Below are 22,120 nucleotides of genomic sequence, written 5' to 3' on the forward strand. Positions count from 1 at the left end.
GCACTGCTATCTCCTTGTATTTCAGATCTTATCATGCACGCAGAAACTACAGTTGCACTTACCTTCTTCAAGCAAGGAAGCAGATGCAGAAGTTTCTCCATGCTTATTACGAACAACAATAGTGTATTCTCCAGCATCATCAGCAAAAGTCATAGAAATTACTAGCTTGCATTCACCAGTTTGTTTGTTGTAACTCACTTTGTATCTTTAGGTAAATGTACAAAATTGAAAAATCAGTTATAAACAACCCTTCTGTGGGTAAAATAATTGGACTTATCTGTGAGTGGATCTGTGGTATAAAATTCAATGACCCTAAACATACGACTAAGCTCCACAGTAGATTATAAGATTGCTGAAAATTGAGAAAAATGCAAGAACATGAGTAATTAGGGCCCAATAAGTTAAAATATTCATTTTAAAGAATATTTATTGCTAGAATCAGTCATGAAATTAAGTGGTTTTTGGTGTTTACATTAGCAAATGATCAGGTCACTTAAACAACAGGTATTTTCTCTTCATTTGTTATTTTGTTCATTATTTCATTCAGAGATCAAATGAATAATTAAAACAATAAATTCCTTTAAATATTTCAGTATTAACTCTCTGGTACATTATATTTATTATTATTAAGGTATGGCACCTACATTTTTAGATTACCAGGTTGCTCTTTTTATCTTAAGTTGCAAAATATTCAGAGCTAAATTTTGTATTGAATTGAAGAAAAATTAGTAGCATAGATTTTTGTGCATAACTAGTTTTCTTCTTCATTACATGGCCCCTATTCTTCTATCTTTTAGTCACTTAGTTATTACATGTTTTTATTGAAAGTTGTCTCAAATCTTTTCTGGAAGTGTGTATGTGTGAAAATCCATATTTTCTCTACTTTCACAACCTCAATGAATTAAACTATAATGTAAATAAATATATCTTCCATCCACTTTTGTCACATAGCTTTATTTCTTAGGAAGACTTTGCACAAAAAATGTAAAAATACCTCAAAACAAAGATGGCTCCACAATGAAAGAGCCTACGCTCAGGGTCGGTGGGGTAAGTAAATTCTACTCTAGGCTTCATGCAAATATTATACAAGTCACAGAGAACTCTATATTCAGCCATCAAAATACCTGTATCCAGTGGTCAGAGGAACACCAGATTTTTTCCAGTACACGTGGGGCTTTGGGTTGCCACCAACTTGGCATCCAAACACCACGCTCCCACCTTCCACCAGTTTCTGGACCACTGGTTTTGTAATAAAGTAAGGCGCAGCAGGTTCTCCAGGCCCTGCTTGTTCCTCTGTGATGCTAGTATCAGTCATAACCACATCTCTTGACTCAACAAAGCTGGAAAGAGAATTCCCCTCATATTAGTTTCTGAGTTGCAATTTGCCAATACTGACGGAGCTGAAAGTCAAAACTGTACTAGAACAGCTACTAATTAGCAAAATGTTTTACCGTTTCTCTTCTGTGGTAAATTTCTCAGTCACGGCTGTGGTTTCCTTTTCAAATTCTTCTGACACTAAAAGAAGACAAAAGTTTCTCATTGAGATGAGATGTTTAGTGACCCCGCTTAGCGCTGACAGTTAAATTGACCATATAATCTCCCCCCCAGTTCCAAAAAGGGACATCATTTCAAGGTGCGCAGAAACCGTATTGTGGAAAAGAATGTCACATGGAAGTGATGGCATGTGCATTAGGACTGTGGGAGGAGTGGCCACTAACCCTGCACAGCCAGATAGCAGGATGTGCTGACGGTTCCAGCCTCGTTAACAGCACTGCAGGTAAATCGCCCGCTGTCTTCCGCAAATGCTTCGCGAATCATAAGACGAGCGATTCCACTCTGGAAGGTTATCTGGAAGTCAATGGAACTTTCGATTTGGTAGTCTTCCCTGTACCATGTCACTGTCGGGGATGGGTATCCAGAGATGTGGCACTCCAAGGTGACAGATTCACCTTCTATGACTGTCACATTTTTTAAGCCCTGAAGAGAGAAGAAAAATAATGATACGTGTGCATATTCATTAATCATTTCTGTTTTGTAACAAATGTGGAGTTTGAACTTACACATTTCAACTGCCACAAAATGGCCTTTTAATCAGGAGTCCAGAAATAGTAGTAGAGAGACTAATATTTATGTAATATACTAATATATTAGTAAAGAGCTGTAAGGCTCAATAGCAAATGCTACCTGTTCAACAAAGCTTTGCCATGGTATCACCAACTGGAATGAATCTATCCCTCCCATGGATTCTCCCTCTGTTGTGGTGCTTATCACCTTATATATTTTATTATGCTCGTTTATGTACATTTTCTCTGATGGCAAAGAAAATATTTCAAAGAGGGATGGAGGGATGGATTGGTCTTTATGTCTCCACAGCTCCTGCAATAATGCCTTTTGCATATGAGAAGCGCATTAAATCTTTTGAATCCATGAATGATGTACCCCATAGAATTCCCCTCTTCCTTGCCAATATGGTCAAATATGGTCTTAAAATGAGCATCTGTACGCTCACTAACGTCATTTTGTATTAATTTGAGAAACTGATCTTTTCAAAAATGTATTAAAATGATTTGAGCAGATATGAATAGGGTCCAACATAATCAACTTCTTTACTCACCGAGACCAAAGTTGGTGGAGTAACAGGAATTTCAACAGGTGCTGGTACTCTTGCTGTTTCTGTTACCTAGATTTTTACAAATTATATTACAAAATGCTCATGAAATTAAGGGAAATCTCATAAACTCTTAGCTCATGCCACATTATAAAAATAATTTGAGAAAATGATCTCTGACCCATACTGTGCTCCACAAAAATCAAGTCTTAGCGTGGTAAAGGAGAAAGGCAAGACTCCGCTGGCTACTTTTCAGTACAAACTAGCCAACCACCTGGCCCTGCTCAATGGGAATGGGCCAAGCAACAGCGGGTAACCAGTGACCAACCTTGGCTTCGCGCCCGTGCAGTACTTCAAAGCGCTCTTCACGGACGGTGGCGCCAGTGATGCTCACCCCTACTTCCTTTTTCACCTCAAGGCCAGCTTGACTCTTGTAAGTATCTGGCGTGTCAGCGAAGGGGAACTGTGGCGAGGGTGTGGGCTCTGCCCTTACTCTAGTCTCACTGGGCTTCACAGTAGGAGCCTTCACCGATTTGGTGATCTTCTGAGCAGAAGATGTGGCTGACAACTCTTTTTGTAATGTGGCAATAGCACTACCGGCTATTGATGCCTACATGGAAACAGAGTCAGAAAATAAAGTCACTTAACCATTCTCAGATGGCTAACCCTCTCGGACTGAGTCTCAGCCTATTTCTATAAGGTCCGTTTTTTAATGTTCTCATTATCACTCATTATCACACAGTTAATTAAAAGTCCGTTAGAGATAAGCCAATTATAAAGCTCCTCGTCATGCCTGTTAGTTTGTAAAACAAATTTTAAATATCTTTTTTAAAGAGTTGTATTCAGAACTCCTTATTTTACAGCTTTTATCATAAAAGGACGGTGTCTTCTAAAGCTTAGTCATGAATTTTCACTTGACCATTCCGATGAATGCCACTTTCGAATATGCCACAGTGGGAGATTCAAAATTAAGAAATTATTGAAATTGTTGGTAAATTCCTAAGAACTACTTTGCAATAGTACATTTGAGTTTTAGCCACAAATCTATGTGAAAGGTGAACATGGAGACATTCAGACAAAATATTTTAAAGGTTTCCTTACTGCTTTTATTCTGTTGCGGTCTATGGTTATTTGTTTTGTAATTTGGGACTAAATTGAATACAGGCATTATATGTAACTTACAGTTCTTTGAAACCATAGAAGGTTTGGGTTCTATTTCTTGGATATGTATGATAACAATAGTGATTAATATCAAGGATTTATTACATGCTGACAACTTGTTAAGGTTTTTATATACTTTTTACTTGCATTTTACATGTACATTTACTTTCTCCTGATGACAGAGGTTATAAGGGGGAAGATAGGGCACTAATCCAGAGCTATTTGATTCCACAATCCAACCCAACCACCATATAGTACCACCTCTCCATCTTGCTATATTGAGTATATAAATATATGATTTCTCAATGCCTGTCTTTATTATTGAAACACATTCGCAGTTAAGTTACTCTGAAATGTCTCACAGCATAAGTAAAACTATGCTGTGTAATATACTACTTTCACAAAATCATCAGAACAACAGTAAAACAATTGAGTTTGAGCTGTCCCTGAAATGTGAACTAGAGAGAAGCCTGTGTGGATTTGTGTCTCCTCAGAGGTATAAGATAACCACTTGTGACTCTAGGCTCACTCTCCTGGGCAAGTTTCAGAAATCAAAAATTTAGGGCATTTGGGCCCACTGTGAATGCACACACACACACACACATCACCAAAAAAAGCCTCAATTGGCCTACTCTAAAGATGCTCTATTTCACAGGTTAGATACTTATTTCCTTTAAACATTTCTGTATCATGCTCTGTAACTTCTTACCTCATATCCATGTTCTGTCTTAGGAACAGAAATTTTTGAAACAGTAAAGTGAGGGCTAGCTGTGCGGGGGCGTTTATCCACATGGACTAATCTTTCCGTTGTTAGATCTGTAGTTTTCTTGATCTGCATCGAAATGAAACTCAGTGATACCATTGATCACCAATGACCACAGCAGTGAGGCTTGCTTTACCATGAACAAGGTGAAAAATCAGCAGGTATAGACTCACCTGTGATGATATGTGCATTCCCATTTGATCAGTAGTTTTGATATGAGTCTCAGAAGGAGCCTGGATTACTACAGGCTTGACTGCTTTAGGGACAACGTGGGGTTCTGAGGCTGGACGTTGGGGAGGCTCAGCTACCTTTGCGGCGGAAATGCGTTCCTTATATCCGTACTCCAAAGTGGTCTGCTGAGCATAGGATTCTTCAAGACGCCCAGGCTCTCTGGGCTCTCTGACTCGGGCTTGGTCTACTGCAGCAACAACTGTTGCTACAGCTTCAGCCTTTTTTCCAACATCCACCTAGAGACAAGGGTTCCAGAATTAATACACAGGAATATCAAGATGAGGCTGGAACACCTCCTAGGCATCAGGACAGGCAAATGGCTAAAGGCGTGATAGGTAGATGGCATCCACGTTATACAGCAGTGTTAATGTGTCTAGAAATGTATCTCAGAAACACTTTTAGGGACTATTTCATTGATTATTATATTGTACAGACATCGATTTAGATCCACTCTCTGTACACCTGCTTAATTATACTAGACATTAAATCACATAGACACAACATAGGACAATCACAATATGACCATAAAATCATAAGGAGATTTTGACATTTTGTAGAATTTTTCCAGGCAGAGAGTCAATCAGCAATTGGAAAATCAGAATTTTGGAGCTGGTTCTCCTCACTGATTATTTTTATTATCTTGTTGACCATTTAGTCTGAGGTTAATGCAATGACAGTGGTGATATAAGTGCACTCAAATACCATCATCATCCCATCCAGAAAAATCAGTAACTACAGAGTTACATGGTTGCATGCAAATCGGACATAACATGAAAGCTCATAAACACAGAGTGAGTATATGAATTTACTTATGATTCCCTAAGGGTAAGATTTGTTTAATCTATTAGAAAATACCTGTCTCAAAACACACAGATGACAAAGAGAACCCCGTGCAAATGAAAATATTGTGATTAAAATGAAAGTGTTATCATGTTTGGATTCAAGAGAACAACCTTTCACATTGGTGTTTAATTTACTTTCATTATTATGGAGAGTTAAAGCAAAGAATGAAACAAATATTATTTTCTCGTTTCTGAGTCTGATGAACATAAATGGAAATAAAATTTGCAGAGCGGTTTCTCTTCTAAAGAAGGCAAACTAGCTGATGCGGCTTAGATATTATGATTCTATGTGATACTTGGAAACAGCACACCACAAAAATCACATAGCCATGTTCATCCAGTGCTTTTTAAAAGTAAGATTGGAAAATTTTATTAATGTTCAGTTTTCTATATCTGTGAATAGAATCTAGAATGAATCGGAAACATTCTTCAACTATGCTACCTGTATATCTTTAAAAATTGTTCTCTGAACTATTTAAGATATAAATGAGATTTTTCTGAGATAGAATTGGGTCTTTAGTGATCATGGGCTTTATCCAGGGCTTCCTTTTAGGAAGACACAAACAATTTCATCTGCCTCGAAGGACTGCAAATACCATCTTCACTTTAGATTGCATCATCTCAGAAGAAAACATAAAATATACATGAGGCTTAGGTGAGTTAAGTTTGTCCATTTATTTGTTTCTTTTTTAAAAACTATATTGGCAATGAGCTGACTTTAATTGTCTAGACGTTTTAAAATGTTAACATCTTTGACAGATAACACTAAATAAATATATATTATTTTGATTGTAGAGTGATCACATTTCCACCATATCTCATTTGAAACTTTTAGCCAGTCTGATATGAAGTAGTCAGGTTAAGTCTTAATTTTATTTTAACAATGATCAAAGAAACTGTCATTTGACTAAATATCACACAACTGAAATATTTAAATTTTGTTCTTAATTTTAAACATATGGAAAAATCTTAATCATGGTAGAATATTTTAAATTGAGGAAACATCTGTCTGTTTTTTCCTTGAATTATTGTATATCAAATTTATATACACACACTTATTGGTGGACTACAAATGAGTACGCTGGTAACTGCTTTTATTTCTTAGTGGACTTTGGTATCTCTCATGTTTGTAACCTAGAGAAGCAGGAAGACAAATTGGACTCGAATATACCAGTTCATACCAGGTAAATGCTGAGAATAAATTTAGGAGACATAAAGAAGAGTATTATATAGTCTGACTTTTCACTACTAGAAATGCTCACTGTTCAACTGGAGGATGGACTGAATCTAACCATCTCTACTGTTTTATTGATCAGTCAAGCAATTAGATGGAACACTGGAAGCACAATTCATGACGGATGAAAAGTTATGAGAGTTGATGATGAAATGGGATGAAACAATACTTGTCACCTCCATTGCATCAGTTTTCATCTCTTCTTGGAAAAGATGTATTTGTTCTTGTTTAACAGCAAATACTTCTCTAGTTGTTGGCGGTGCGGCTGATTCAGCAGATTTTGCAGTGGTAACTACTACTTTAGGTATAAACATTTTCTCAGCTTCCATTCTTAGCTATTTTTTAACAAGAATAAGATAGTGAATTCATGACAAAATTTGAATGGAAACAAAAATAAAAAGTTAATCACTCATGAAGTGTGTTGCATAGTGGAATTTCTATGATTTATGAGACTTCTGTAAGGCTGATATGCCATTAAATGTTAGACTTGAGTAAAGGTTTAAAAAGTTTATCTTATATCATGTCTTAGAAAAAAAAAAGATGTAGAGTTAGAAAATGACATTGAGGGAAATACAAATAGGATTCAGGCCATCCTGCTAATGAAATGGGGAAACTTTAGTTGCTAATTTTCAAGTGGTATATTAGCAATAAAGAATACAATTAGGTAAATGGCTCATTTGGAGTAAATGATAGTCATGGGAAACAGTTTAATTCATGGATATTTCATAGCTACAAATAGATACAGTAATCTTTTCATGGCTTATGTGTAATTGTTCTGTTTGGATACTTCCTTCTCTAGATTTTAATATGCATCTTGTTTAGCTTTAGTGGGAGCTGCTACAGCAGGCATTATAATTTTTTCAGCTTATCTTCTCCTGTGATATTTACAGGAGGGAAAAAAGATAAAGTTTCATACAAAGAAAATTATGGGTAATTTACTGAAATAAGTCCATACTCCATAACATAATATACTGAATTTACAACCCCTCAAAACACATATCTTCTTGACAGTGATTAAGAGTCATCACTTACTTATACAACTTTGTGTTTTAAAAAATGTTCATGGGCCTCTTAAAATTAGCCTGCATGCAATTTTAATCAACTTCTGGAAGATTCCCAGATGTTAATAAAATGTTGAAAATAATGGCGAAGAGATAAGTGGAGAAAGGGATGTGTAGTAATATTAACAATAAATCTTTTTTAGTTTCCAATTATTTAATTGTCTAAAAAATAAATTCGGTTAATAGTGACTCATACATAAGAAATTCAGAGATTTGATATTAATGTATTATAATAAGGAATTTCACATGATATGTGGTATTAATGTATTATAATAGGGGATTTCACACTTGGAACAACAATAGTCACCTTTCCATGGGTAACTTGGGTTTGTTCTTGTCTAGTAGCCATAGTTTCTCTAGTTCTCAGTATTGTTTCTTGTTCTTTGGCTTTAGCAGTAGCAACTGCTATTGTAGACAAGGCAGTTTTCTCAGCTTCCTTTCTCATCTGATTATTACAGTAAAATCAAGATTTAAGTTGAACAGGGCTTTGAACACACATAGTATGACCCTTCCCGCTTCCTCATGGTGATGCAAGATGGTTATTCAGGGTTAAATACACAAGAGAAATTAACTTTCACCTGGCAATGTCTACATATACTGACTGCAAATCACAAAACTTAGAAATGTTAGCTATTTAAAAACCTCTAGATGAGTCCCTATGTCGCTTTTTAAAAATTAAGCTAAAAAATGCTAATCTTCATGCAAAGAATAATGGTGAATAAAATGAATTATAAATGTTACCGAGGATGAAAATCAAATGTGCAGATAAAATTAATGATAATCAGTTGCATATTTACCGTTTTGTTTTTAGTTAGGGGTTTTAAAAGGCAAATACAGATTAATAATTCATACCACATTGTAGTTAATAGTTTACTAGAAATTAGTTTAAAGATGAACTTTTCACAGCTCAAATATCTGTATTCACCTTTTCCTGAGTTATTTGAACTTGTTCTCTTTTGGTAGCAATGCCTTCTCTACTTCTTGATACTAAATCTTGTTCTTTGACTTTGGGTGTGGCAACTATGACTTTAGGTACAACTGTTTTCCTAGTTTCCTTCATTATCTGATCACACACAAAAAGTAAGAAAATAGTCATTAATTCCATAAGTCTTTAATAAAAGAAACATAAGTCAAAAAGAAAGGAGGCAAAATTTCTTCCTATTCAAGGATATTTTAATTACACTAAAATATATCATTTGAGCTGCTGTGATCATCCATACTGTTTCACTGGCAAAAATATCTAAACAATAAGTCCAGTTTAAAAGAAAAAAATGTGATTAACAATAAAAGACTAATGAGTGCTCTTTTGTATTTTTCACATTTTTAAAATTATAATCTATAAGACATTTCAATAGCACTGTAAATAGCACATTTTTTTGTATTATGAATTGACTTATTTACAGACATCTGCTTCAATAGGAAGATATTAAAGTGAATTATTATATTATATTAGTAACAAGCCAAAGAATGTCTGAAAGTTAGGAATGAATTGGCGGTGAAAGGTAGCTGTGTGGGGAAAGAAATTTTCTATTTGCATTATAAGAAGAGGTGAAAGTGAAGAAGTGATGATTAAGATCCATGATGGAAATGTAGGTGATTTGCAAATGAAATGGTGCAAGAGTGACTTTCACATTGGCAGGAAGTCATCACCTTTTCATGACTTAGGTGCATTTGATCTTGTTGTGTGGCAGTTTCTTCTTGAGCTCCCGGGACTGTTTCTAGTTTTGTGGACTTTGCAGTGGCAACTACCACCATGGATGCAGCAGTTATCTCAGTTTCCTGTCTTATCTGATTTTTAGAGTAAAATAAAGACTTGAGTTTCAAAAGATACAAAAGAAATGGCACGACATCCTTGAAACATTCAGGAAAATACAGAATGCTTAGTGGTGAAAGATAAAATGTCAGATTTCCATTTTAGGGGCCTACACTTGTGCTTCAGACATAGACTGCTTTCCTGAGGTATGGTCTTCTTTTCTGCCCACATGCTCCTTAGCAAATTGTTCTAGAACTGAAAATATCTCATCTTGAGACGTGTTGACATGTTAGCGATCCTGGTGGTTGGCTGCTGACAAGTGGCTGGAAAACTATAGGCCAGCTGAACTTGCCAGTCACCAGCATTGCAATGGCCATGGGGATTTCTATGCCTTTGATTATGCCAAGTAGGGTTCTTGCTACATTCAAAGTGTCTCACTCACAGTAAGGAGGGGGAAATTCAGTCAGCAGCCTCTGGTCAGCCTTTTAAGTGTACAGGGTTCTCAACTGGACCTTTGAAGAAAGTAGCTCTAAGATCAGCAAACAGCTTGAGTTCAAGGAGGATGAGCACAGGTGCCCTCTTCAACATGGAAGAATTCAGATAAATGCCTCTCTCCTGACACTTAAAGGCTTGATTTCACATACGGGAGAGACGTGGATTTTAATGATACTGAGATTGTCCTTACACAGCTCTAGGGCACAACAGCAGCAAACGCTTCTAGGTCACTGTTTATCAATCATGATTTGAAGGTTTTTTTTTTTTTTTGAGGAAGTATTCGTTTTCGCCGATGTCTGGCATTTCCTCACTTTCCCTTGCTGTTTATGGCTGATGTATGTGTGTGTGTGTGTGTGTGCATGTGCACACACATGATGTGTCTTACAACTATGTAAAGTTTGTGCATTACAATCTAAGTGACTGAGGGCTTAGGCTATGCACAAAGAAACCGACTGTCCCGGTGGGTAACTGGATTGGCATGGTATCTATCATCCATTCATGTATGGTCTAGAAAGTTCATAGATGTGCCCTAAACTGTTCTGTAGACAGTCTCCTGAAAACTGATCGAGTGGAAAATAGTGCAATGTGAACATAATTTCCATCTTGAGTTTCAATGCTAGACATAGAGGAACAATAACAAAAAATATACAACAAAAGACTTCTCCATTTGTGGGTTTCAGTTATAAGCTACCTGCAGCTGGCTGTAATGTGATATTGTCAACGAACTACAAAATATTTAGAAAATCGAACTTACTGTTTCTTGAGTTACTTGTTTTTGTTTCGTAGTAATTTCTCCAGAAATTCTAGTTTCTTGTTCTTTGGCTTTAGCTGCCGAAATTACTACCTTTGGTACAAATGTTTTTTCAGTTTCTTTTCTTATCTGCAAACAATGATTAAAAAAACTTTATTTCCTGATGCCCAATGAAATGATATGGTGTTTATTAAATATAACAACATAGGGATTTGAAGATGTAAAATCCCTTTTCTGGAGATGTCACTAAATAAAATAAATAATCTCATGTTCATAAATAAGATCATGCTCTTTCTCTCCCTCAACTGTACATTATGTAGGCTGCTTGGAGAAAACAAAGTTTAATTCAACACTTTGTTTTGAGCAGGAGAATTGTAGTCTTCTTTAAAATAACTTCCAATTTTTACAAATAGATCTATGGCAATATTATTCTGTACTAATTCTGTCATCTAAAGGTAATCTTAGAATATATATCAGAATGGAAAGCTTTAGAAGTAATTTTGTCTGATCTTTTTATTTTCCATGTGAGAAATCAAGCACGGATAATTTATAATCTGCATTTATACAATAATTTTGTCTTGTCAATTTTCCTAAATACTGTGAAGAATGCTGTTTCCATCTGGGCATCTAAGTTATATGCGTGTATAGGGGGACAGTTTTCTCCATTTGCCTCTGTGCTGTTCTCAAATATCTCATCACTGAAACACAGAATCTCAAGGCTGAAAGAGACTTGAAAGTTCATCTTCTCAAACCACCCAACTGACAACTGGTTCCATTGGCCAAGAGCTTTACTAACTGGCCTTTTCCAATCTGTCCCCAAATGCTGCCAACCACGGGGCTGTCCTTTTCACCTTTTCTGGTCATTTGGCTTGTTAAGGCTATGCTGTCCATTCCACTTCAAACTCATGTGTAAATGTCTTCCCAAGTAGCCAGGAAGCAGTTGCTAAGATTCCTAAAGCAAAGTGAGTTCAGTGTCTCCTCCACTTTTCCCCATTCCTGCCTCAGCATTGATTTCTTCCTCCTGGTTTTACCCATCTGTCCTCTCCCTATAGTCATATACTTACATCCCCAGATCAATGTGGTGAGATCCCTGGTGTATGTTCACAGAGTTCTTTTTCATACTCATAAGGGGAGCATTCAGGGACACTACCAAACTTTGGTATCCAGTACCCAGAAATTTACACATACAACAAGGGGATTTTATTAGCATGCTAACAACCATATGGCCCAAAAAACAACACTCTTCATGGTAAAGGTGATTATCTGTGTTGACCCCTGTAAGAACCTCAGTGAATTTTAAATAGAAAACCATTTTCACCTGCTCATGAGTTACGTGCATCTGCTCTTGCTTTGTGGTAATTACTTCTCTGGTTCTTGATTTTAATTCTTGTTCCTTGGCTTTGTCGGCGGCCACTACTACCTTAGTTACGGCAGTCTTCTCCGCCTCCTTTCTCACCTGCTTTTCATAGAGGAAAGGAAGAAAACACTTTAATGCATCTTACATAAAAAGTTCAAGACCAGCCTGGCCAACATGGTGAAATATTCTACTAAAAAATACAAAAATTAGCTGGGTGTGGTGGCGCACACCTGTAATCCCAGCTACTCACGAGACTGAGGCACAAGAATCACTCAAACCCAGGAGGTGGAGGCTGCAGTGAGCCGAGATCATGCCACTGCACTCCAGCCTGGGCGACAGAGTGAGACTCTGTCTCAAAAAAGAAAAAAGTTACAATAATCTGTCAGGATCTAGACATAAATGTCACACAAGAGAGGTAAGGAGGAAAGCTGGAATGATTTTAAACTATAACAGAAGATCTATTCAAATACGAGGTGGGACATTATCCTGGATTTATAACACTGTTCTAGCTATGAATCAAGTGTCATGTTTGTTTTGAGAAAAGTAAAAACAAAAGTCCTTTGGGGAAACTTAGAGAAATGTAATGCCTGCCCTGAAATAGTAGTTTCCACGTCCAGTGTGTGCAGTGACTGAGTTCTGGAATTGACTGCTCTCTGTTTCTCCGGCCACCCTTTGCCTACCTTGAATACCATAGTTGACTTTCGCCTGCTCATATAGCCCAGGTATTTCTGGCCTACGCTGCTCTTCTGATGTTCACATTGTCAACACCTTTGGTATCTCAGACCACCTTTTGCTCAGAAAGTTCTAAAAGTCTGGGCCCTGCTGTACTCAAGGCTGTCTTCAGAATGAATTGAGCACTGCTGCGTGCAAAACTCAGTGGATGGTGGTTGAGTAAATGTGCACTGAAGGATGCGGCTCTGCGGGTGCCTCATGGCAGCCTCACACGTACCTGTTCTTGAGCAGGTTGGACGTGCACAGCAGTCGTGGTTGTCCTCTGAGCAGTCTGCTCTACAGCGCTGATCACTGGTTCTCTCACTCTGGCCATATCAACGGCAGCAACAACAGTCGCAACAGCTGCACTTTTGTCAGCATCTTGTTTCACCTAGATTAGAAATGACCAAGTAGATTACTTTTTAAAATGACATGCCCAGTAGAAAATAAAAAAGCATACTGGAAAACTGAGCTACCTAGAGCAAAATACACTCATATATAAGCATTTATTATTGCCAAGAAATATAGAGGCTGTATCATTAAACCCTGTACTTTATGGAAACTTCACAGATTGGAGCTTTTGTCCTAATTAAAAATGGTTTTACAAAGCATGACTACTGAATTTGGTCTTCAGTTGCTGCTATATTTTTATGTTCATATGCATTTTTCCTCCAATTTATACAGACTGAGTTTCTGGCAGAAATCCACTTGGAGAAACTAGAATGTGCAATAAGGAAAAACAAAACCATTCTGACAGTACCTCTTTAGCACCAGTGGCAACAGCCTCTGCTGCGTAGGTAGCACTGGCCGACACACTGGCGGCAGCACCCGCAGCGCCACTGATGGTCATTTGCTCCTGGATACCGTATCTCCCTTCCCATCTCTCTTCTGTCCTGATCTGAGTAGAGGTTGTCAGCGTTGTCTCTCTCATCTCAGCCTCAGATGAGGAGGCCACGTATCCCTCTTGCTTCCAAGGGGGTGGCACTTCGGGACCTGTGGCCATGGTGGATGCCTGAGTCTTACGCATGAGCAATGGAGACCTAACAGACCTGATGGGGGATGTGGAGATTCTTGCTGCCGGAGACACGGACCTGAAAACCAAAGGCAGAGGTCAAGAATGTCAAAGCAAGTAGAGGTAATTGGATGTGAATCATGGATGAAAATCTGGAAGTGCTTTAAGGCAGAGTTTTAAAATGTGTGCCTCCATAACCTATTCAGAGGGTAAATAATGTCCTTGGAAGTAATCTGTTTTAAATCTCAATAAACCTATTCTTATATGCTGTAACCCTGTAAGAGAATCAGCTTTAATTCCAAATAAGCTGGGGATTTTGTGCCCTGCACCTTCTCACATTTAAAAAAAAAAAAAAAATCACAACAGAAAAATCTACTTCTTTAATATGCAGCCAAAGACAAGACATGTCAAATCCAGCAACCTCTGTATTCCCAGTTCATCTCTGTATTTCAATTCTGGGGGGTTAGAGGATGTCAAATAGGTGTTATAAGAAGAAAGGTTTTTGTAATCAAAATGTTTGTGCCACTCTTGACTAAGCAGCTTAAGCCTCCCCTCTCCCCCCCTTGCAGGACTTCCCACAGCCTTTACTATGTCAGTATGCCTTGTGAATTTCCAGGACAGGAGGACACATTCTCAGGAAGCTTTCTGCAGCATGTTGCTGGATATAGGTTGTGCAGTGCACTTTGCAAATTGCTGCTTTAGCTAAAGTGTTTGTGGACAGCTACTTTTAATTTCCTCTGTATTTGTTTGCACACGCCCTCCTTGTATTGCACTCTGGACTTATTTTAAATATCTTTAGAGTTATTGCGGGAATTGACTAATTTAAAAACTAATGATTCTGTGATTTTTGGTTAAATTGATAAAGTTGCTTCTTCCAGAATAGTTTTCATTGTTTGCTTTTTAGATGTATCCAAAGTGCAAGTAGCATCAGTTGAAGAATATGGGTGCTAAATCCCAGCACTGATGGCCAAAAAAGACTATTTCTGATCTATAGCAATAATTCTGGGGATTGGACTACTATTGTAAGGTAAAATTTTTTTCAAAACTAATTTAATTCTTAATAAGGCTTATTACATTTTCCTCTCTAGGTGGCAGTATTGCCCTATCATTGCATTTTATTAATTCTGCATATAAGAAAATGTTTATAAATACATTCTGTCACTATCTAGGATATTTAGCTTACACTGATCATAAATGAAATGATTATTCTAATTAAGCTCAAGGTACAGTTGATATTTTCTGTAACTTACAGAGTACCTTAACAGTACATTACAACATTAACTGGTTTCACGAAGAAATGTTTATTTTCTCGAGGAAGGGCTTTTTTTGTGTGAAAATCCATTTACATTTTGTAAATGAAATCGTAATCAAACTAAAGGAAAATCTAGGGAACAAGTCTCTTTTCTGAACACGACTGCCTTCGAAATATAACCAAAACCAAGTTAGAATAATGTGTGGTTTCCACTAACTGAAGAAAAGCAAAGAGACATGCACTTTTAAGTTTCAGCCTGTGCCTTGTTCTTGCTGTACTTAGTAAATGGGTTTAATTCGAAAACAGTTAAAGACAAGATTAGCATGACATGACTGATTAACAGCAGGTCACAGGTAAGCCCATAACTGTGAAAATCATTGTAATTTTGGTCATTATAGGAGAGTGCTTATTTCTGCACTTACAATAAAAAATAATCACCTGGTCACAGCAAGATACAATGCACCTTATTCAATGAAATATGTTTGCCTTTCAAGATTAAACTAGGAGATATTTAGAAAGTAGTCTATTTTTGATAACCATTATTTTCTCTGCAAATTGGCATTTTATTTCTTAATTATTTGAAAGCAAAATTTGGGGGCAATTTGGATGGTTATTAATGAACTTTCAAAACTACTAAGATGGTCAAAATGCTCCATGGGATCAGGAACACTCCATGATTCTAAATGACCCTTAGGCTTGGGTTTTAAAATATAGTTAGGTTGTTGTCTCCTCAAGAAATTGCATTTGGCTTGTGTTGTGATTTCATGGTGTGCAAACTTGGATTTAGCCTGAGACTGAACATTTTTTTTATTCAACTGCTAGACATGTTTTTTAAAGTAAGCTTTTTGTTCAAGGTTTCATGTTAGTGTTTGCCAATATCTTTACATTTTTGTGGCTAAAACAATAAAAATTGGAAAACATCTAGCATTTTTTTTCCCACATATTTATTGGACTTTTACATTGCCTCTCATGTGAAATACTTTTTTGTATCTTTTGTCTTTTTTTATTTGTGTAGTATATTTTCCTTTAAAAATTAATTTATGGATGATTTTTAATGCATTTAGTGTATTAGTTATTTGTCATAAGTGTTACAAACATTCCTCCAGATCCATTTCTTTCATTTTGCTTGTTTATGGGTCTTATCCAGAATAAACATACATAATTGTGTATGCTATATACTGTTTCTAGGCTGGTATTGTCCACCTTGTAGCCATTTTATGTTTATTATGATACTTTTATGGCAGAGGCAATGAAGTACCTTGAGGAGGAGAAACCTCTTAAGATGTTTTCAAAAGTTCTGTTTGGTTTAGTGATGACCTTTTGCCATACATATATTTTCATTTTTATGTAGTTGAATCTGTAACTGTGTTTTTAAAAGCTTTCGCCCATAAATGCTTTTGCAAATTGTCTTCTCTCTTTTTTTTTATTTTTTATTTTTTGACTATTTAATCAAGCTGAAATTTACTTTGTAAATAGTGAGAGGCAGAAGTTTGTGTTTGTTTGCTTCCAGATGGATAGCTAATTGGACCAGCATTCTTTATTAAAATACCTCTTCCTCCCCTGAATTGAAAGGTCACTTTGCGTTTTGAATTCCCTATCTACTTGGACCTATTCTACTTGGATCTCTTTCTGGACTCTCTGTTTTGTTCCCCCGGTGTATTTTTGTATTCATTTACCAATACCATACTGTTCTGATTATAGTAACTTTACAGTATGTTTGAATATTATTTAAGCCAACTATCTCCTTATTATTGTTTTATGAAAAATTTTATTGGCAGGGAACATCATGTGTTTTTTAATTTCATTTAAATTGATCAATAAACACTTTTTGGTTTGCTCAAATTTTGTACATTTTTCATTTCATCATATTAAAAGTTTCATCATGATAAACTAAATCCCAAACTTTCAAAACTGTTGTGGACAATTTACACTTGATTATATAATTTCTGAGCCCTGATTATGATACATGATCACCTTCTAAAATACTTCCAAATTAAGTAAGCATAGAAGTCCATTTTATTTTCTAGATAAAATAACAGAAGCATATGCAAAATACTTAAAAGGTTTTACTTACTCTCTGAATATAAGAATATTGGCATAATTACTTTATATTTACAAGGTACTTTCAACTGATTATCTCATTGAACCCCCAAAATGCAGCTTGAGGTCATTCTCATTGTGATTCTCTTTAACTTACAGATGACACAACTGAAACCTTAAATAAACTACTTAACTTCTTTAATTCCAGTTATCTATCAATAAAATTGAGGATAATAATTCTTACAGGTTGTGAACATTTAATAAGATAATGTGTGTATAGTTCCAGTCTGACAGAGGAAGTGATCCATATATAGTAACAATTATTTTATTATTTATACTTATTGCCCTAAATCAAACTGTTAAGTGATCAGGCTGATTTGTCCTTAGGGCTTTCAACTCTAACTTCTGTACTCTTCTCCTTTCATTGTGCCATATTTTGGCCCCTAAAGTAGATATTTATTACATGAAATATAAATAAGAATTCAGAAGTTTTTAAGGGTCTTCAATTTACCTGTGGACAGTGAGGATTTGTGAAAATCATATTCAGTAACTTCTTGGTTTACCTCCTTTGTCACCTGCTACATTTTTGATTGCATGAAACTTACATGGGAGGAGGGCTGGGAAGTGCTGGGAAGAGAAGGGCGTGGTCCCTAGCGAGGCCTGTGCCCACGGACCTAGGTGAGGACAGGCACTGCTGCCTTCCTGCCCAAATGTTGCATTTCCCAAGATCACCCTGACCTGCCACGCCCCCACCCTATGCCTATAAAAACCCCTGAGACCCTAGTAGGTAGACACACAAGCGGCTGGATGTCGAGAGGAACACGGAGCCCCATAACCTGCCAGTTTTTATGCTCCCCTAGAGGTTTGAGCAGCGGGGGACACTGAAGAAGCGAGCCACTCTCCGCGTCTCATGCCCTGCGAGGGGGCAAGGGAATCTTTCTTGTTTCAAAATCTAGTTCCAAAATGTGCAATAACCTGCTCTTTCTATGGAAGCTTTACCTGACCGGCGATGGGGTCGGTGCCCGCACGTGTCTGACCGGGGAAGGGGAGTGTCTTATGGGCGATGGGGACTGCTGCCGAGCCAGCTGTGCTTTGGCAGCAATGGACGGTGGCGTTGGGGATCTTGATTTTGGCTTCGGAGGAATCCTGGGAGGTGTTTTATGTGGCAGCTGTTGCCCAGCGGCACCATCTATGACCATCTCAACAGTTGCAATTGATCTGGCATCAAAGTGGGCTTCAATCTTCTGTAAAAGATTAAAACAAAGCCCACGTTGAGGAGGAATAGCTGGGGACGCAACAGCCTGAAAGGCTTGAAAACCAACAGTATAGAAAAAATACCTTTTCAATTCGGGTTTGTCTTGATTCTGAAATCTGAGCAGTCGAAACAATTGTCTTTGTCTTTTTAGCAGGTACTTCTTCTTCACCTGTGGGAAGGGAAAGATGAATGTTTAGGAGGGGGCACAATGACCCATTTTAAAAGACATTCTGTTAATTCTGACTACAAAGTCAAAAAGATTTTCTGGGTATCCCAATGCAGAAAATTGCAGAAAGTTTTAGATTTTGCATGAATATGAATTAGGTTTAAAAATAGAAAACATTCATTACTAGATAAAAATTTACTTAGAACGATTTTTAAAAATTTCATTATTTGCCAATAATTTGGAAATGTAGATCACTTAATTGAAACCCTTTCCAGTTTATAATGAGATTCATAAGCACAGATTGCTTCCATTCTGCGCTCCTGCCTAGAATCTCAGGGACTTTTCATGGGTGTCGAAAAGCCGGCTTTTATATTAGCTCACAGCCTTCTTCCCAGGGTTGCGAGAGGTGGCAAGTAAAGCCTTGGTCCCACTTCATCACAAACCAGCTCTCTCCCCTTCTCTCTGTTCCCCAACCTCCAGCACATGCCTTGAACCAGCAATTCAGCAGTCGAAGTAGCTCTTCCAACGCTATTGGTGGCATTTACTGAATAGGTCCCTGAGTCTTCAGGGTATGCTTCTGCAATCAGTAAGCTGTAGAGCTCGCCTTCTTGTGAAATTTGGAAATCAAGGGAGCTCTGGATTTCGGCTCCATCCCGGTAGAACTTCACCACAGGTGTAGGGATTCCAGTCACTCTCACTTGGAGTCTCACTTGGCTTCCTTGTCTCACGGTCATGCTCTGCAGTCGTTGAACGAAGTTGGGTGGTGCTGTCTCAGCTGCGGGGGCAAGAGAACAAAGTCAGGAGTGAGAGCCAGGGTGCTCCCCACAAGGTAATTTTTAAACAGTCACAACTCCAATTCCAAAACCAGGTGATGACTCGCCAATCTAAACATCCTTAGCTGTCCTTGAACCCAGTTTACCCAGCGATGACAGCAAGAATGGAACCAGGAGATTACAGAAGGCTTTCTCACCACCCTATTTTATTTTATTTGCTTTGTTTTGCTTAGCAGTTTAGGCCAACACTTTTTGTTTCTTTGTTTTAAATAAAAGCTCTAGATTTTGTTATAACATTTCTTGAGACTCTTTCTGGCACTTCCCCTTCAACCTCACATCTAGCGCTCTATTAATATGCGAAGGCCATGTTGCATATTCCAGTAAGTTGCATTAAAATGAATTCCAGTGGTTGCTATGATGGGTGCACCTGTTACTTAAAGAATCACTACATTTTTAATTTAATTTTTAAAATCCTAAACTTTCTCCAACTTGATAGGTATTCAAATAACCCAAATATTTACTTGCATTTAAAATGTTAATCGCAATAATAACATTACTTTAATTACATTACAGAAAGAGGATTTTTTTGGTTATGTTGAAAGAAATTTTTTACAAGTGTGAGGAGTGAATGGAATTAACTTTGACATGATTTTGAGTAATAAACAACAGCAGGTGCTGCCAACCCTGTGCATTTTCCATTCGTGAATTTTCTGGGTACATGCTAAAGTTCTACCTGAAGTTACTTGATGTGGTTTCTGTTTAGGTCAATTATAGCCCTATAATTGAACCTCACTGAATGTACAGTTTATTGGATAAGCATATGTAACTTTATGTAGCTCATGTAGGATATTGTTATAAAACATGTAAAGGCATGCAATATTCTGTATAATAATGTCTCACTAGGTAGTAAAGGATAGAGAAAAACAACAGGCCACTAAGATTGGTGATAATTTTTCTGGGGAAACAGTGTCATGTGTTTGAATAATAAACAAGCATTTGTTTTCTTCTGGGTATGTTTACATGCCTCTTAAATGGGTGGTCTGTAGACCACCAGCATCAGAATTATCTGGATACTTATTAAAGTGCGAATTCCTGGAGATTCACATTTTCCTGGAGAATATGTCTTATTCCTTAATAGACTTATAAACAAGGTTCCAAGCTTTTCTACTTGCTGAGAAACATGACTTTCAATATTTCCTTAACATACTTTTGAGTGTTTAATATGTGCATAGAGAAACTGATTCTCAGCCACTTTTATGATGTACCCTAGAGGAAAATTAAATTCCAAAAGGCAAACAACTTGGTTACAAATAATTCAGCCTCCAGTAGACCCTTCTCTAGTTTAAGAGCTGCATCTACCTATGCCCATAGCTTTTTCTGGACCCCTTTCCCAATTTGCCAGAGATGTCCTCTGAGGGAGCAGAGGATTGGCAGGTCCCCACCAGCCTACCTTTCACGAGAAGCTCAGCAGTACTAGTCGCTTGTCCAGATCCATTGGTGGCTCTCAGGGAATATCGTCCACTGTTGGCTTTAGTCACGGCGGGGATCGTCAGTTTAGCGCGGCCATCGCTAAAGGAGATCTGCACGCCGGGCAGAGTGGAAGTGGAAATCACCTGGCCATCCCGAATCCAGCTCACCTCAGGAACTGGAAAACCTGAAGAGCAAGAACAATTCATCTTTAGGTTTGAGTGGGCACCGCAAAGTCCTCTGCTGTGTCCCATCATGTTCACTGCCTTGTCCCAATCTGTAAAAGGTTTCCAGCATGGAATGCCACTTAATGATAGGGAAAACCCAACAGTTGCATGATCAATGTGTAAACTTGCAGACCATTAGGAAGGCAGGAAGGGAGGCAACTGAGGCCAAAAGAGGCCTAATGATTTTTCCAAGGTCCTTCAGCTAGCAGTGACACAGAGGGGACTAGAATTTCCTGCCTTCCTGCCTAGGGCTCTCTCTGATGCAATTTAATAGACATCATTAAAATCCTGAAAGGGACTTATGAAAATGAAGAACCAAGGAAAATTTGAAATGAAAAGTGACTGTTGTCCTCCTTGAGAGCAAGTGAAGAACAAAAGCAGCAAACTGATCTCCAGGTTCTGCCTGACAGGCCCAGGAGGCATGCCCTCCTCTCTCTGTGGTTACAGGGACACTGTCTTCTTGGACTCTTCTGCTTTCACAAGTGCAATCAGTAAAAACATTGTAACACAGACAAGCAATTTCTCATAATAAGAAACCTAGTCTTTCAGAACAACATGTATCATTGGAATTGCAGCTGGAAAGCCAAATTCTCTTTATCTGCCATAAATTGTAGAGCCGAGAACTACATGTCCATGGTTTGAGGTTTTAAATATATTAAAACTCTGTACATTGAGAATGTATGAGGCACATTCAGAGCATGATTTATTTTGCACTTGGCATAAAGGTTGATGCTTTATCTACTTAGACTGGGAGGTAAAGATAATCTAGAGAAACTCTATTTTGTTGTTTATACATTAGCCAATCTCCCACTATGGCCAATTAAATAGTTTATTGGACTGATTTATGGGTATTGGATATTTTCAGTAGTGTCTTTGTAACAATTTATTTGCATATAGTTTGAAGGAACAAGAAGATATGAAGTAGCCAGATTCCACTACTTCTCAAGGAGGCAAATTCCCA

General features: G+C 37.5%; 1 protein-coding gene across 4 annotated transcripts in view; it reads right to left on the reverse strand.

Annotated features, from left to right (window-relative positions):
- TTN (titin) overlaps positions 1–22,120 on the reverse strand; it is a 272,326-nt gene that overhangs the window by 246,185 nt on the left and 4,021 nt on the right. For 3 of the 4 annotated variants that reach the window (XM_025405605.1, XM_025405603.1, XM_025405604.1), the window contains exons 3-20: positions 20,916–21,119; positions 19,180–19,467; positions 18,610–18,695; positions 18,271–18,515; positions 13,728–14,058; positions 13,206–13,358; positions 12,218–12,355; positions 10,903–11,028; positions 8,826–8,963; positions 8,208–8,345; positions 4,706–4,999; positions 4,479–4,601; positions 2,937–3,218; positions 2,615–2,680; positions 1,719–1,977; positions 1,452–1,515; positions 1,125–1,340; positions 63–205 (exon numbers count right to left, since the gene is read on the reverse strand). In XM_025405605.1, coding sequence (XP_025261390.1) covers positions 63–205; positions 1,125–1,340; positions 1,452–1,515; positions 1,719–1,977; positions 2,615–2,680; positions 2,937–3,218; positions 4,479–4,601; positions 4,706–4,999; positions 8,208–8,345; positions 8,826–8,963; positions 10,903–11,028; positions 12,218–12,355; positions 13,206–13,358; positions 13,728–14,058; positions 18,271–18,515; positions 18,610–18,695; positions 19,180–19,467; positions 20,916–21,119 — 3,294 coding nt within the window. Of the gene's footprint in view, positions 1–62; positions 206–1,124; positions 1,341–1,451; positions 1,516–1,718; positions 1,978–2,614; positions 2,681–2,936; positions 3,219–4,478; positions 4,602–4,705; positions 5,000–8,207; positions 8,346–8,825; positions 8,964–9,550; positions 9,689–10,902; positions 11,029–12,217; positions 12,356–13,205; positions 13,359–13,727; positions 14,059–18,270; positions 18,516–18,609; positions 18,696–19,179; positions 19,468–20,915; positions 21,120–22,120 lie in introns of all 4 variants that reach the window. The other variant, XM_025405602.1, reaches the window with a different exon arrangement.

Source organism: Theropithecus gelada, chromosome 12, assembly GCF_003255815.1.
Source record: "Theropithecus gelada isolate Dixy chromosome 12, Tgel_1.0, whole genome shotgun sequence".
NCBI lineage: Eukaryota > Metazoa > Chordata > Mammalia > Primates > Cercopithecidae > Theropithecus > Theropithecus gelada.